The following is an 18060-nucleotide window of genomic DNA, read 5'->3' on the forward strand; positions in this document are numbered from 1 at the left end:
GCAGACAAATGTGTGAACAGGAAACGCAGATCACAGATAGGCAGCAACATCACAATGGTCCCAGGAGATTGGCCACTGTAAAACACATATAGCCAGAGGGATGCGATCATTCCCAAACACCATAAAGTCAGATGTCACATGAAGTTAGGAACACACAGCCCAACAGAACACAGCACACACAGTAACACATTGCAATCACACACCCCGCAGGCCATACATCTGGACACGTTACCGGCTGGCCCACATTGTATTCACGCAAGGTCGAGGCCCACCTGTATTTGTTAGCAGGACTTTATGTATGAATCCATGACAACTGTTCACTTTCCTCACCTCAAAATGAATATTGTAAGTTTTTTAATAACACCCAAAGAAATGTATAAAACACCACACAGAAGCCAAGCACCTTTAGACAGTTCTCAGACCCCAGTTCTGTAACTATTCTCCCGGCCGTAATGTTTGGTTTACGAACCGTTCTTGTTTTGCGAAAGCACCTCTTGTCTTTCATTTTTTTAAGGTAAATTCACATTCGGGCAACAGAAAAATAAGTGAATTAGGACATTTTTAAATTATTTCCATGCATTTAACTGTCATTATGAAGCAATTGGCCACCTTACAGTGTCAGACTTAATTGACACATTAAATTAACATTTTAGGGCTTTGGCATGCAAGAACAGACACTGGTTGCTGTGCACTTCCAGCAAGTGTAGTTGAATAATAATAACCCCAGGTGCTCTATGTGAAAGCCTGAGCCACACAATATGTGTTGTATCCTACGTTAAACCTACACAAGAAAATGTGCACAGCCCTATATGCAAAATGATATCCTGATTCACAAAGGTAGAATCAGTGTAGTGTTGTTTGTACATGTCACCCACAAGTGCTGATGTTCTGCCACACGTTCAGATTTTTCTGTATTCATAAATGAAAATCATAATATTTGTGGAATTTCACATATACTTGACCCTTGTTAATGTAATGGGAATACGGTATGGAGAATTCACACTTGCAGGGATTAGGGTCGACAAATGTACACTTAGGAAGCTATGAACGTCATAAACATCCCTTTTGTTTGCCCTGTCATTTATGGAAATCAGGTAAAAGCTGCAAATATCTACTATGAATAAGCATTTACTGGAACATTAACTCTTTGTGAATGTGTCCTAGAGTTGTTGCTATTCTGCTATCTTAATCATACCCATTTCCTTGATCCCAGGAATATGTAAACTGGGTCAACAGAACACTGTTGAAAGCTATGAGCTGTGAAATGTATATTGGACATAGATCTCTACAGCAGACACAAAAACAACTTAGCTCCGTCAGAAGACATTATTGTTAATACATTTGTTAGTAGGAAAGAACGCAAACCCTCTCATTAAAATCAAACTAACACTCCTAGTAAAAATAATTTTTTTGTATAAACATCAACTGGCTGTCTGCTGAAACTTTCTAACAATCTGATTCAGTATAGCATAACATTAACTGTTTTAGCAGATTCTAATCTCACCTTGTTTCCTGAGAAACTCCTTCCTCTGGAACTCGGCCTCAGCCAGTACAGCTTTGAACGCTGTATGAAATATAGAAAGTAATGAAAGAAAAGAAAAGATGAGAAAAAAGAGAAGAGAAAAGATTAAAAAGAAAGGCAAAGGCTTGATGTTGTAGCTAAAGGACTATTCCCAAACATTAAATGCTTCGTGTGGATGTCTATATATTATAGTGGAATTAAGTTTAGCGAAAGTTGTTTTTGTAATTGTACATTGCACTTTCTAAAAGATAACTCATCAATTATAGATGATAGAAAATAACAACCTTGAGTAACAAAATACTGCGTCTATTAGCCTGAAAATGGTTGTGTCCTGTAATAATAATGACAGATAGTGTGGCAAAATTGAAAGAATGCAGAAGTAGGAAAGTTATCTCCCACAGTAATATATATTATTTAAATGTAAATATTGGCTTCTTGGTGGCACGATCTGACAAACCAAATATGAAAAACTACAGTGTGTTTCTTCACTTGCTCCCCAAAAGCATAAGCTATAAAGCGATGTGCTATAAAATCTACCCAGAAAAAGAAAAAAGAATGTAATTCATCCCACAGATTTCCGAATGGAATAACGCCTCAACACCGCCTTTGGTCAGCCAGATGTAAGGGGTTACCTGAAATCTGATTTTACCAGTTGAGCTGGCACATGAAAAAGTTGCTTGTGTCATATTACACCCGTTATTAAAAATACATATGATTTCAAATTTTAAAAAATCCTAATTCAAACTAAAAAATAATCATTCAAATTCGGTCAGAATAAACTAACCAGACGGGCCCTATCATATCTTGGAATCTATGCTGCTCCTAAATATTCATTTCTTTGACGTCAAAATGTACTCCAAATACAAGCATATTCTCAGTCATCGTTGTTCGCTATAGTGCCAAATCGCTGTCACTCTGACGTTATTTAAACGTTATGTATTTGAAATGAAAATAGGTTAACAGGGAAGGTAAGTGGTGTATTTCAACCTGAATATGTTCACAGGCATTGTTAGTTGAATTACCTGGGCAGTAAAAGGACTGCCAGAAGTATATCCCAAATACATCAGTGCCGCGTTGTTTTTCTCAGAGGCTGAGTGGAATCACACTAGGAGGTAGTTGGTCATTGTTACAGTCTGGGTTATTTTTATGCTTGTTTTAACAATGCAATGCTCATTCAGAGTTTTTCTAAAAAGCAGATGGTTTGAATGTGCTCTCAAAAACTGCAGCAACTCAGATTCATGTTTCGCAATTAGGAAATTAACTTGTAGTACTTGAGTTGCTCGGACTGCATTTGTGCATATACTGACAAGCAGAAAACAATCAAACATGCTAATGCCCATTGTATTCTTATATTTCAACTCACTCCTTTGCAAGCCATCATTCTTTATTTTATATTCGCTTCATGAATATATACATTTTCTTCTTGTTTGAATTCAGAAGGAATGTTGGTCCAGAGATTTCGCCCATTTATCGCATTTATACCTTTGACTCAGCACTCTTAAAACGGGGAGTTAATTTTGGAGAAAACAAAAAGGAGTGGAATCGGCACTATGATCTTAAAGTCCATTGAAGAGATTCACAGGTTGTTTTCTCTAAACTACCTTGTCAGTGATTGTTGGAATGTTATTGCAGAGTTAGTTCTAGATAGGCAGTTAATTAAGAAGGGACAATACAGAGGAGATATCTTGTGATGAAATTGAATAATTGTTTTTTCATGGACATTCAAGTAATTGTGTATATGCCCAGCTCCCTGTGTACCTCAGGCAATATTTTTGTGTAAGTCTGAATTTATTTGAAAATAAATAATGAAAATGAAGGAGGTGTTGAAGTGTAAAGATAAATTCCAAATAAAAGAAAGGCCTTCAAAAATAGTTTTTGGGAAATTAAATGTAAAGTCAGTAGGTAAGGACACATGAAAAATGTAAATAAAAACAAAGCTCCATAAATATATTTTTCAACTAACACTGTTGTATGACCTAAGGCCACTTGTCCTGTGTATAGTATACACACATGGGAAGAACATCATAAATTTAGCGTATGCACAAACCCAGACGATTTCAAATGGTTGGAGAGATTTGCACCCTAAAGTCTGTAAAAAAGATGGTTTTCTCTGCCTCAGACAAAGGCACAATATTATTATCTAGAACTTCCTACAACAATGAAAATCTGATTTCTGGTTTATTATGTACTATTGCATGTGCTTGACATTCATCAATAAATTCAAGAATGTATCATAGGGATAAAATGAAGAGGCAAAGTGAATGTCTGCAGTAGGTGAGGATTTCAGGGCATGCTATTATATGATAAGCATCCATTACCATCGCCAATGAGAACTAAAGATGACTGGTTCTTGGCTTTTCCATCTTGGATCTGTACAGTGTAGGTCCCTTCATTTTCAATCGCGAATCGGTCCATCACCATCTCAATAATGCCAGTTGATTTGTCACACTTTATTCTGTGATGCTAAGAAATTTTAAGCAGAAATATAATTACATACTTTAATTTACAGAAGAATTGATCGTGATTTAATCTCCTACTGAGATATGTTTGCAAATTCTTGTAGTGTGAATATAATTGTTGCAATTATATTGAAAGGAATCCTTGAGAATACTCTGTGGACTACTTCTAGACTTTGGGAAAATGCAGGTAATATTCTTGACAATGGCAATTCCCTTTGTAATTAAATTGCACATTACAAGGATGAGAACATCCCCATGTGGCCTTTGTTTATGTCATTGAATGTGGAAGGTAACTCACAAAAATGCTGACATGGAGGACTTGAAATTTTGTGTAGTAACAAAAAACATGTTTCAGTAGAATGAATGCTCAATATTGAGAAATGAAGAACAAGCTACTTACCTTTGGTAGCACATTATCTGGCAGAGGCTCTATCTAGCTGCAAATTCTTTACCTTAGAATTTCCTGGCATCAGTTTAGAATCCTGAATGTTTTGCTGAACAGTACCCTGCATGCACCGTCAGGTGGTGTTATTTGGATCTGTGTGGCGTCATCAGAGTCGTTGGAGCCATCTGTAATGTCACGGTTGCCTATAAAGGCACCACTATGGTGTGCGAACGTCAGTTCTTTTACCCACAAACCCTCAAGCCCTCAGGAGGCTGATTCATGGTCATTGCATAGCAGATTGTAATGCAGAGAATGACCCAGCACAAAATGGTTTGTTTCTGCACTGCCCGACCCTTCTTTGCTCCCGCGTATCCCAGAAAGAGTTGGTCACCCACCCGGAACTCTTTTGTGCAGTCAAGGTAGAACACCAATGCTCCTTTTGGGTCCAGCCGGTGGAGTCGCTCCTCTTCCTTAGAGCAATGCAGTGGAGATAAGAAGGTGGGCAGGGTGATGTTCGGACTCAGATGAAATGGGGTCACCACTTTGGGGATGACAGAGGCAAGAGGTCTGAGAACCAACATGTCTGAAAACGTGGTGAGATATGGTGGCTTGGATGAAAGAGCCTGCATCTGATTCACCCTCCTGGCAGTTGTTATTGCCACTAAGAAGGCTGTTGTGATGGTGAGCAGCCAAAGGGGACAGTTGTTGAAGAGCTCAAAGGGAGCACACATAAGAAATGTGAGGACCAGATTTAAGTCCCATTGGGGTATAACAAAGGGCGCAGAGGGAAACATATGTACAAGCCCTTTGAGGAATCTATGTACAATGCTCTTTTTCTGAAGCTCTAGATACCAGACTCTCCATGCCCAATCTGGAGCCACTAGGATTACTTGGGCCCTGTCATTCTTGATCTTCTTGAGAACTCTAGACAGTAGTGGTATGAGCGGAAAGGTGTACAGGAGGCGTGAACTCCACTCGTAACAAAAAGCGCCACTGAGCGATTGCCGTCTTAGAAACTCCAACACACAATACTGCTGACATTGTGTGTTCTCTGCGGAGGTGAACAAAACTAACCAAGGCTCTCCTTGGCTATTATCTGCTAGGCACCGATGGCTGAGTTCATCTGCCCTGGCGTACAGAGAACGTCCCAGGTGTTCAACCATCAGGGCTATGCCCTGCTGTTCCAGCCATGTCCAGAGATGCAGAGCCTCTTGAAAAGGGTCCACGATTCCACAACACCTTGCTTGTTTCAGTACCACATCATGGTGGTGTTGTCCATGAACACCTGGACTATCTTTCCTATTACAACAGGAAGAAATGGTTTCAATGCCAGTTGGATCGGCCGGAGCTCCAGTAAATTGATATGGAGACCAGATTCCGCCAGAGACTAAAGACCTCTGATCTCCACCTATCCCAGATGGCCACCCCATCGCAGAAGTGACATATCTGTCACTACTGTGAGATCTGGTTGGGGAAGGGAGAGGAGTCTGCCTCTGACCCAATTACAGTTCACTAACCACAACTGCAGGTCTTTTGCAGTTCCCTCCAAGATCTGAACTGTGCTGGTAGGATTGTCCTGATGCTACACCCACTGGAACTTCAAGTCCCACTTTATAACCCTCATATGCCATCTGGCATGCTTGACTTACAGGGTGCAGGAGGCCATGAGTCCCAGCAGCCTCAGAGTCTGTCTTACTGAAATCCATGATAGAGGTCAAAATATTGGTAACATAATCTGAATATCCTGTAATCGCTGCTCTGGAGGATAAGCCCAAAGCAGCACTGTGTCCAGAACAGCTCCAAAGAAAGGGAGCCTCTGAGAGGGATTAAGGTGTGACTTTGGCATGTTTATAGTGAAACCCAGCGATTGCAAGAGGACTTCTGTAGTCTCAAAGTGGGTGATGAGAGCTTGGGGTGTAGGAGCCCTCAACAGCCAGTCATCAAGGTAGGGGAAGACTGAAACCCCTAACCTGTGCAGATGAGCTCCTACAACTACCATCACTATGGTGAACACGCAAGGGGCACCAGCGAGACTGGAGGGGAGCACGGTAAACTGAAATTGCTTGTGGCCCACCTTGAACCACAAGTAGTGCCTGTGGGCAGGCAGGATGGGGATGTGAAAATACGCATCCTGCAAGTCCAACGCTACCATCCAGTACCCTTGGTCTAGGATAGACAAGACCCAAGCAAGAGTGAGCATCTTGAACTGCTCCTTTTTGAGGAAGAGATTGAGGTCCTGCAAATTGAGAATTGGGCAAAAACCCATGTTCTTTTTGGGAATCAGAAAGTAGTGGGAATAACGACCATTGCCTAATTCTGACATCGGGACCCTTTCTTTAGCTCCCTTGGCCAAGAGAGCCATGACTTCCTCATGGAGCAAAATTAAGTGATCCTCCATCAGCTGTTCTTTTAATGGAGGCATAGAGGGAGGGAAAGACAGGAACGGAAGGGAATAGACCTTCTGTATGATTTTCAAGACCTATTTGTTCGATGTAATGGACCGCCATTGAGGGAGATAAAATTGAATCCTTCCTCCAACTGGATGCTTGTTGCCTTGCAGAACTATACTAGGAAGACTTTGGCGCTATGGAGGAGGGGGGTTGGGTGGGGCCAACCTCTGGCTAGACCCTCTGGGTCTAAAGGTACCACAAGCTTGTCCTCGCACTGGATGCTGAGGTGATGGAGGACGGTGGCTGATTTCAGGGTGGCTTGGTACCCTACCCCTTCCAAAGCCTTAAAAGGGTCGAAAGGCAGATTGCTGCTGAGCTGACACTGAGAGGCTCAAGGATCTGGCCGTAGCCCGAGAGTCCTTGAGCCACTCAAGCGCCGAGTCTGCCTATCTCCCAAAAAGGAGTGAGCCATCAAAGGGCATGTCCATAAGGTTTGTCTGGACATCCTGTGAAAAGCCAGAAGTACGAAGCCAGGCATGGTATCGAAGGGCCAGTGTCGATGAAATCACCATGCCCAGGGAGTCAGTGGTGTCCAAACCACACCGAATCGTAAACTTGGCTGCGTCTCTCCCATCTTTGATGGCTTGAGTGAGAGTGCCCCATATGTCTTCAGGGACCTGGGACAGCAACTGCGCCACGATAGCCCATAAAGTATGGGAAAAACCGCCCAATAGGCATGAGGTGTTTACGGACCTCAATGCCAGGCTGAAGGAAGAAAACATTTTTTAACAAGCTGATCCAGCCTCTTGAATTCCTTATCCGGGGGAGCGAAAGGGAAGGCACCATGGAAAGTGCAGGCCTGGACCACCAAGCTCTCTGTGGTGGGGCGTTGGGTGAGGAAACTAGGGTCAGTAGGAGCTGGTCAATAGCGGTGGTCAATTGTCCTATTTACAGGATCCCCTGTGCTGGGTGTAGACCACGTCCCCAGTGGGACATCAGTGAGGGCTTCATTGAAGGGTACCATCGGTTCTGATGTGGAAACCCCCGGCTGAATCACGTCTGTCAGGATATTAGTCGTGACCAGCACCATAGGCAACTCTAGGTCCAATACCTTGGCTGCTCTACGCACCACCATGGCATATGAAGCTCCCTCGTCCATAGCCACAGCAGGAGGAGAGAGCACTCAAGTATCTGGAGAAGTATCCAGTCCATTGGCTTCCCCTAGATCCTCTTACCAGTCCACATGCTCCAATACATAATCTAAAGTGTCATCAGACCTCTCCTATTCCTCACCTGTGAACTGATCTGGGCCCTGTCGGCACCGTCAAAGTCAGAATTAGCATTGTAAGACATTGTTCTGGCTCTGGATCATCTCGAATTAGGATGGAGCTCACGCCACCGATGGGAGCCCACGGTGGGGGGAGCGTCGACATTGGGTCCAACACCAGAGGAGGTCGACTGTGTGCATCCAGAATCGTTCCAGATCTGATATCGGATCCTTGAGCCCCCAATGGTGTTGGGGCTGAAGCAGTCGACGTGGAATTTGATGGGGCCCCTTCCAACCCCATGGGACCCGAAGACTCACCAGCGTGGGCAGCCCGCTCAAATACAAGGTGCATGGGTTTGTAAAATTCTTTAAATTAAGCAGGAGTTGCTTCGGCTCCTGGATATGGGGGGGAGACACAATGTCTGGGGTAACGTGTGTTCCCGACTCACCTTGAGGACTTCGAGTGCAAAGAAGAGGACTTGGGGCTCCTGGAGTGGTCCCGCGACCTCCTCCTCGAGTGGGACCATGACCTTCTAAGAGTCGCGCCAACGGACGTCAACTGCCAGGAAGCCATGAGCTTCAGAGACCGCTCTCTCAAAGCTTTCGAGGCCATGGCCCAGCAGTCGGAACACGACTTTGAGTCGTGGTCTCTGTCGAGGCACAGGAGGCATATCTGGTAGAGGTCCATCACCGACATGGCACGATGTCATGCTCCACATGGCATGTCAAAAAAGGCCTGCTAAAAAAGGTAAAGTGTAGCTCGATCCTGGACCTGCACTTAACCGGCGCGGAAGGAAAAGAACTGACATACATGTGCCGGGGGTGCCTTTATAGGTGACCATGACATCACAGACAGGTCCAACAACACTGTTGACGCCATGCAGAACTGAACAACGCATGCAGATCAGAACGACGACACCTGACGGAATGCACAGGATACTGCTCAGGAAAAAAAATCCGGATTCAAAGCTAACGCCTGGAAATTCTAAGGTAAGAAATCTGCAGCTAGAAGTCTCTAACAGATAAAATAATATATCCTTTGAAAAGAAAAAAGACTAGGGGCCAGATGTAGGAAGCAGTTTGCACATCGCAAACAGCGAATATCGCTGTTTGTGATGTGCAAACTGCACTTTGCAATGCACAAAACCCATTTTGCGATTCGGTAACGTGGTTACAGATTTGCAAAACAGGTTTGCGAGTCGGAATTAGGAAGAGGTGTCCCCTTCCTAATTGCGAGTCGCAGTGCAATGCAGGATTGCTTAGTGACCACAAACGCGGTCGCAAACCAATCGCAGTTAGCACCCATTTCAAATTTTGTGAATTGCATTAAAAACAAAAACGTTTCATTTTTTAGTTTTGTAATGCATCATGTTTTCCTTTAAGGAAAATGGGCTGCATTACAAGAAAAATAAAAATCTGCTTTATTTAAAAGCAGTCACAGACATGGTGGTCTGCTGTATCCAGCAGGCCACCATCCCTGTGAGTGCCGTGGGTCTCGAGGGGATCGCAAATTGCGACCCACCTCATGAATATTCATGAGGTGGGCATTTGTAAACCCCTTGGGAGTTGCAAACAGTGTCAGGGACACTGTTGTGCATAAGGTTTTGCGAGTCGCAAATTGCGAGTCGATCAGACTTGCAATTTGTGAGTCGCAAAACCCAACTTACCTACATCTGGCCCTAATTGCTTTACTGTAATATCTACATTCTGCTATCTACTATATACAGTGTCTATACTGTTACGTGAATTTCACAATCTTAAAAGTGTTTTATTTTCCTCAGGGCTGAATGTTTTAATGATGAAGATTTGCTGCTGGCCCTAACAATTGTGTGCTGTGTAATAGATTGCAACCTTGATCAATCTAATAGGGACTTCTGTGCCTGCACAGTGAGACACAACATGGCAGACATTGGCCATGGTCATACATAAAGAGGAGCCAAGCAGGAGCATCTTTTTCCTGCAGAGCAGTAGTGGGCATAACGAGACACTGTATATTGTGCCCTATTCAGTAAGACTTGATTTATGAGTAAGTGACTTACTTCTGGAAAATCCAACGTCTGGAGGAAGTCACTTCTCCTCACAGTAAACTATTTCTTTATTGAACCTATTGTTTGTAACACAGAACATTAGATATGGCAGAAGATGAACGATAGCAAAAACAAAGATTTACAGACACTTGTGTTGCTGGTTACTGGTGCTGTGACTCATTAGAGACGTGCTTCCTCAGAGATCACGTCCGAGACAGTTTACAGCAATCTAGAAATACTTCCTTACTGTAAATGGTATGTCCTTGGCCACAGCAGGCACTAATTAGGGGGTTACTTGTAACTACGGAAACAGTTCCAAGGGACCTAGAAACTCCTGCTGTGTTTTGAAATGCCTTTTAGGAAACGCAACACAATTTTATTCAGTGCCGAATAGTAATTTTGCCGTCCCAAAGTATCCTCTTTGCAAAGTGCTAATTTAAAGCCGGTAACACCCTTAATTTAACTAACATTTCTTTGGGCACTTGTAATTTAGTGAAGATTCACAATTCTGTGAGTAATCAGCGAAAGACCCATTTAACAGGCATGTTTGTGAACCCTTAAGGTCTCCAATGCAAGAGAGACAGAGGAGCAACAATAAAGAAGACCACATGAATAAATGAGATTTACTCCTGGGGACTGTCTGGGCACTGGCACCCTCAAACGGATATGTTAACGAATCGAATAACTGTCTCTTAAAAGAGAGGACAGACTTCCAATGAAAGAAGCTGCCGCTTTATCGCAATCAGCAGCGTTAACACAAAGCCCATATCCATGCGGTGTAATGAAACCTCTAGGCCACATCACTTGTCTTTTGTGCCAATGTTTTCATTTGATTAGATTTTGAAATTGGAACTAGAACCATCGTACTATTTTGAAGTGGCTATGTTTGATAATGATCTTGTAGCACAGATTATTTCGTTTCTACATCTAGGTACAGCTGAAGTTTCAGCAATTGCATTACAATTAAAGTTAAAGGAATTGAATTGTCTGCGTGTCAATAACCTAAGAAAATAATGCAGACACTCTTGCCCAAGCCAGCAGCATAGAGGATTGGGCTGATTTAAGAGTCCCTAGAGCCTTGTTGGGCCACATTGGCGTCATTTGTTTTCACGCTAATGTGGCCCAACGAGGGCAACTTGCAACGCCAAATTTACAATGTGGAGCAATACATGCATTGCACCACTTTATCACCCTTTGCGCTACACTCTGCCTGCACCAGGCATAATGTATGCAAAGTGGGTGTTACCCTGTTAGGGGCGGTGAAAAAAAGATGCAAAGAAATCTAAGAGATTCCTTTGCCTCATTTTTTTCGGCACTTTTAACTCCTTCTCAGAACAGGTGTTAAAAAGAGACACACCATTATTTTCAATGGGCCTCTATGTGCTTTGCAGGATTGGCGTCAAACGTTTTAGCGATAGTCCTGCAAAGCTCCGAACTAGCATAAAAAATGTTGACACTTCTTTCTCTAACTACTGCCATGGTGCGCCGTACCTTAGATACGGCACACACTTGGTAGCATTAGGAGGGCTATAATGGGTGCAAGGAAAGTGCTGCTGAACTGGGTTCAGTGCCACTTTCCTTAAATCAGGCCCATATTTCTGCATTTTTAGTGCTGCATTAGTGTCATTTTTAAACGCAAAAGCGGTGCAAACTTGCAAAATATAATTGTATTTTGTACGTTTGCGCCGCTTTCATGTCAGAAAATGACACAAACGCGGTGCCAAAAAAGTATAAATATGGGCCTATGTGTCTTCCAAAGACCACGTTGGCCTATGCAATTATAGTTCTTTCAAGTACACAAGCGATACATGGAAATGTCTGCGTTATGATCTGTTATCGGTGAAAATTATAGAAACCCATACATTAAAATAGGCTAGTTGAATTAACAGACAAGCTTGCAGCATTTCTAGTTTTAATTTGTTTAGTACGTATATTTTATACTAATTTATACATAGTAGGATTAGGCGAAATTGTGATTTTGATCCACTTGCAATGCATATATTATTGTAAAACTTATGTGTACTTCATAAGATACGTTTGTGAGGTCCTCTACCTGGTTATTGCATATGAGGTATGTGCTCGTATACCTTAAGGAAAACACCAGCTCACTGTTTCCTTGGAGTTTGTAAAGTAACGAACGTTGACAGCAGAGTAACACAGGTGCTTTGGACGCAAAGGCAATCAAGGAAAATGAAGCATCCCCTGGACAATAATAAAAAGTAAAATTTAAGCTCTAATGGGCCTTCATACCCAAGGGCGCCGGTGCCACTGCATCTGCTGCACCACTGATAACTATGTCCCTAAATGTTGCTTGTGAAACACACGCTTCTGGAGCACACCTACAGTTTCACTATTCCCACCAGGCATTTTATGGTCAAGCCATTTTCCCTTGGATGTAAAATACACACAAAAAAGGGATAAGCAGGAGAAAATGATACAAAATTGGCATACCGACTTTATCCGAACAGGTGCAACATCAAATTCACATAAAATATTCTCTTCAGCGCAACGTCTAGCCACAAATGCAGCACTTTTTTGGATAGTCTATTAAATGTTCAGCCTGAACGTGCTGTTGCCTTGCTTTATTTTCTGACATAAGATTTTTCATAACTTGTTCAGTTTGATCTTTACAAGGGGGCTTAATCAGCACATGCCCCTTTGCAATATCATGAGCTCATAAGCATTACCATCGCTAGAGCAATGGGGCCATAATCCTTTCAAGGACTGTAGCTTCTGAATGTGCCTGCTCTGCAAAACCAGAGCTACTTGTTATTGTCACTCTGCAGCCGGATGAAGTTCAATGGCTTTATGGCAGCTATAATTCCATGTTTTATGTTACTGCGCAATATATCACCTATGCCCGCTGCAGAAGTCACCTGTGAATTACCAAATGAAGATGTAAAACCCAGTTCTTTAACGATCGGAGCATTGAGAAATGGAAGAGTATGCTTTGTTAGCAAACCCCTAATTACATTATAAAGTAAATAGATGAATATGTTAAATGAGGGGCAAATACATACATACATACAATAAAAATGCAATGTGAAATAACTTTTTGAGAATGAAATATTACTTTCGTTTTTAAGGCATAATATAACAGACTTATTGGTTAAGGCCAAGTTAGAGTTCTTCACACGCAAAGGTTCCGCATAGTTACTCAACATAAAGGTACTCTTCATTAGCCACAGAAGGATGACAAGACAAAATAGATCTGCTCGCATTTAACTCTGTGACCTAGTGGTTAAACATAAATATCAGAATTGTGTCAGCGCAGTGAGTCGTCAGACTATGAATATTTTTTCAGTGCGACTGGAGTGTTTGATATATTACCCTGGCCACACGTTTTAATTATTTGGTGAAGCCCAAGTTGAATACGCAGTGTGGTATATATAGCTGCCACGGAGAGCCTTTAGCATGAATATTAGCAAAGGCTATTTTCCACTATTTTAAACTCACAGGGAAGCGTTTGCTTTCCACAGGTTCAAAGTCTTTACCTCACCACGGTATACAAAGCCCCCAGGCGAGGTGGTGGAATGGCAGATGACTGTCTCTCGTACCGTCTTGTGCTCTACCTCGGGATGCCCTCCTCTACTTCCAGCCACCTTCACTATCAAAGTCTGGTGTTGGAATCTAGCAGCATATTTATGGATTTGTGGAGGAGGGCAGCACAGCAAGCTACCTTGCTGTGCTGCCCTGCATCACAAGGAAAGAGCAGGTATGCATCGTATCTATGGCATATGGCGCATTAGTCCCAGGCCCCTCCATTCCTCAGCCCATTCATTACTTGCGGAGATGTTTATCTCCAAGCTATCCACTATCCCACGCCCTTCCCCTGGGGCTACATAATGTGTACTTAGCCAGCATTCCTTCTGTTCTTTTTTTCTGTCTTCCACAGAATGACGTGAGGACTGGAAGGAGCTGCTCCTGCCGGTGGGGGTAGCCTCTGCTCTTCCTTCCTTTTTCCTCCTGCTTGCTGTGGAGGGAATGTTCCTGGCCTGCGCCTCCCTGTCTGCTGGGCTCGTGGTGAGGAGCAGGGGATCCTCTGGACCAGTGGGCCATGGGTCAGACCTTTCTGTCTGCCAGCCCGGGGAGTGTCCTGTGGGTTTCCTGGTCGTCCCGACTCTTGGGCTGATGTGAAGGCTCGGGGTGGTTCAGGAGCAGTGAGGCCTGCCTGGCTTCCGTTTGTGGACAGAAGTCTCTTGTGGGCATGCACAGCAGTGGAGGCATTTCCGACTGCTCTTTTCTGGCTGTGTCATCCTGCTTTTCTTCAGTTATATGCCGGGGGCCCCTGGGTGTAAGTACTGCATAGTAGAGTGTTGTGGCTGCCTCGTTTTTGCTTTGTGCATTTGTTGCTGTTGCTTGGTGGTGGTGTTTTGTGTCTAGGATGGGGACGCACACCCATAATGATGCCATGTGGAGCCTGAGGCTTTTGTCTCCACTTCTTCCTCCTCTGCCTCTTCTTTTCTTACTCCATCTACATAGAGGAGGGAGACTGATGACGCTTGTGTCAAACGCCCCATTAAAGAGACCCTGCTTGAGATTGGGGATGGTGGCAGGCCTAAGAGTGCTGTTCCAGTGATGGCTTCCCATTCTTCTGGTTCTTGGGAGGAGGAGATGTCCCCTGAGGACCTAAAGGAGAAATACATTTCAAAAGACATGTTGTCTGGCCTTATTCATCATTTGAAGGAGAATATGGGGTTTCCAGAGGATGAGGTTCCTGATACGGCTTCTGGTTCCCTGTTGTGCCTATTTCAGTGTTTTACTCCTGTGGATATTTCTGCCCACCCTTGCATTCAAGAAGTTCTTAAGAGGGAGTGGAAGGATCCCAATAAGATCATGATGCCCTGATTTACTGCAAAGTTCTATCGCTTGTAGGATATGCTTAGGGACTTGCTGGAATCCATTCCTGTTGACTCCTTTGTGGCCAGCTTGGTGGGGTGCACTTCTCGGGCTGAGGATGCTGTCATCAGGGACACTGTGGATAAGAAAGTGGATGTTGCCCTGAAAAAGGTGTATCTACGTAGCTCAGTCTCTGAATTCTATTTGAAATTGCATTATCATGCCCTGGATAAGTCCTCTGATTGCTCTGCTGTACTGGCGCTCACTGAGTGTCAGGTGGAGTTCCTATCGGATGTGTCCTTTGATGTCATGAGTGCCTCCGGGACTTGTGTGCCAGCTAGGTGGAATCTGGTTCTGCATGATTGGAAGACGGATTGGAAGACAGATGCTGCACAGAGGTTCTCTGGATGCCTTTCCTGGGGTCAGTTTTGTTCGGCACCAAACTGGAGGAGAAATTTCATAGGCTTTTTAAGGAGAAGAAACATTCCTCCTCTCTCAAGTCCCTGCCTGGGGATTGTCGGCCTTCCAAATGCAAGTCTCCGCTGCGTCAGCCTTCCAAGCGCCAGTTTGTTCGCTCCCTGCAGCGGTTTTCAGTGGGACAGTGTCAGGGCAAGAAAAATAAACCCCTACCTCAGAAGCCTCACTCCTAACTATATGGTGGAGCCAGATGTTGGCATGGGAGGTCATCTGCAGCATTTTTGGCAGCCTGAATAGGGTCTACTTCCAAAGTCTGGGTTTTGGACATAGTTCAGTCTGGTTACAAGATCAAGTTTGGGGTGTTCTCTCCTTCTTCTGGCATGAGGCCAACCCATTGTGTGAAGCGCACTGCCTTGGCTCAGGGGATTATCTCTCATTTTGGCCTGGAGGTGCCTCTCTTGGAGAGGGGGATGGGTTTTTACTCAGTCATTTTTCTTGTACCAACGTCGACTGGGGGCTTCAGGCTGGTTTTGGACTTTAAGTCATTGAACAAGTTTGTGACACATGTCCCCTTCAAAATGGAGATGCTGCAGCAGATAATTTGGTTGGTGATCAGGGGGCGTCAAATGTGCACTCTGGACCTGCAGGACACTTACTATCATGACCCAATCCATCCTCTCTCACAGCAGTTTCTGAGATTCTGTGTCAACGGCTCTGACTTTTAATTCAGGGTGCTTCCATTCAGTCTTCGGTTGGCCCGAGGGTGCTTACCAAGGTAGTGGCTCCTCTGGTGGCCTGCCTGCATCTTCAGGGGATTCACCTGTACCTCTACTTGCATGACTAATTCATGTCCCTTCTAGGGACCCGGTTTTTCAGGATGTACAATCAGTGTGTTCTGCTCTACAGGCCCATGGATTTCTGATAAACTGGGAGAAGTGTCACCTGACTCCCTTCCAGGATCAGACATTGATAACGGCTCAGTTCCGCATGGATCTCAACTGGGTGTTTCTGCCTCCTACCAGGGTGGTGGCTCTGAGGTCCTTGGCTGTAGAGGTCTTCAGTATGTTTGCTGTGTTGGTCTGCACTGGCTTTACGTCTTGGGGTACATGGCAGTGGCAGTGTTCACTGTTCAGTGGGCTCGTTTTGGTCTCCACCCCCTCTGGATTCATCTTCTGTCGCTTTAGGATCCCTGCTCCAGGAACTTGACTTGCTGGTTCAGGTGTCTCCTCCAATGTTCCTATCTTAGAATGGTGGTCTCTGCTGGACAATCTCTCCAAGGGGGTTCCTCTGCAACCGAATCCTCCTTTGGTCCTCACCATGGATGCCAGCTCTTGGTTGGGGGACCACTGTGGGAGTACCGTGTCTTCAGGCTCAGTGGTCTCGTCAGCAGAGCCAACATTCATCCAATTGGCGGGACCTGATGACAGTGTTCATGGGTTTCCAGTACTTTCTGGTGGGTCATCCCTTGGTGGTGCGGTCTGACAACCAGGTAACGGTTTCCTATCTCAACAACCAGGGGGGCATCAGGTCTTGCTCCCTGAGTGCTGTGGCATGGCCCTTGTTCTAGTGGGTGTAGGGCAATCTGCAGTCTCTGGTGGCTACTTGTTGGGTGGTGGCCAATGGAGTAGCGGATGATGTCAGTAGCTTCTTTCCTCTGTCTCAGGAATGCTTTCATTATCAGGGAGTGTTTCTCCAAGTGTGTGAAAGGTTTGGTGTACATTACTTGGATGTCTTTGCTTCCCAGGTAAATGCTCAGCTGCCCCAGTTTTGTGCCTGCATTCGGCAGGTGGGAGTGTGGGGGGGTGGATGCACTGATTGTCCCTTGGCCCAATCATCTATGGTATGCCTTCCCAATGTTTTTCCGTGTTAGAAATGGGATTTCTAGGTGGCAGAGGTATACACCTTTGACTAAATAGGGACCACAATCCTAGTCAGGGTAAGTCACACACAATCCAAATTATCCTGTGCCCACCCTTTGGTAGCTTAGCACTGAGTGGTCAGGCTTAACTTAGAAGGCAATGTATAAATTATTTGTGCAATAAATCATAAAGTAGCATATTGAAAACACAAAATACACCACACAAGTTCAGAAAAATAGATAATATTTATCTGAATAAAATGAGGTAAAAACAACAAAGATTCAATGAGCACAAGTTGAAATATCACTTTTGCAAGGTTTAAACGAGTCTTAATCCTTAGAAATGAACAGTTGTCTCTTTGTTAGACACAGAACCTGGTATGCATCAAAAATATCGCGCATGGAGACCCCTGAGGAGGAGATGCGTGGAAAAATAAGGTGTACACTGTATTTTCAGACACAGCACAAACGTTGCAACGTTTCTTTCCACTCTGCAAGGGGCTTACGTCGTTTTTCTGCACTCAGTCTTGGTTTCCCACTATGTTGGAATCTTTTTGGCTCCCAGGGATGACGCGGGGAAATCCTTGATGCGCTGGAAGAAGGCACAGGCGTTGTGTAGACGATGCTTTGAATTTTCCGTCGAAGGGCAGATGCTGTGTCGAATTTCCACTCGGGAAGTCAGGCTGAGTCGTTCCAGTTCAGCTGTGCTGTGCCTTCTCAGTCACAAAGCAGGCCGTGCATCGATTTTCGGCGCCTAAGACATTTCCGGAAGAAATGAAGTCTTATTGGCCATGAAACTTCAGAAAACAAGAGGTAAGCTCAATCCAAGTCCTTGGAGAGCACATTTGGAGAAAGCAGAGTCCTTCTCAGCACAGCAGGGCAGCAGTTCAACAGCA

General features: G+C 44.3%; 1 protein-coding gene across 1 annotated transcript in view; it reads right to left on the minus strand.

The window, feature by feature from the left end:
* The window catches only part of MYOM2 (myomesin 2), a 571331-nt gene that overhangs the window by 187351 nt on the left and 365920 nt on the right, over positions 1 to 18060 (minus strand). The window contains exons 26-27 of the mRNA XM_069235814.1: positions 3841 to 3985; positions 1505 to 1564 (exon numbers count right to left, since the gene is read on the minus strand). Coding sequence (XP_069091915.1) covers positions 1505 to 1564; positions 3841 to 3985 — 205 coding nt within the window. The remainder of the gene's footprint in view (positions 1 to 1504; positions 1565 to 3840; positions 3986 to 18060) is intronic.

Source organism: Pleurodeles waltl, chromosome 5 (assembly GCF_031143425.1).
Source record: "Pleurodeles waltl isolate 20211129_DDA chromosome 5, aPleWal1.hap1.20221129, whole genome shotgun sequence".
Lineage (NCBI taxonomy): Eukaryota > Metazoa > Chordata > Amphibia > Caudata > Salamandridae > Pleurodeles > Pleurodeles waltl.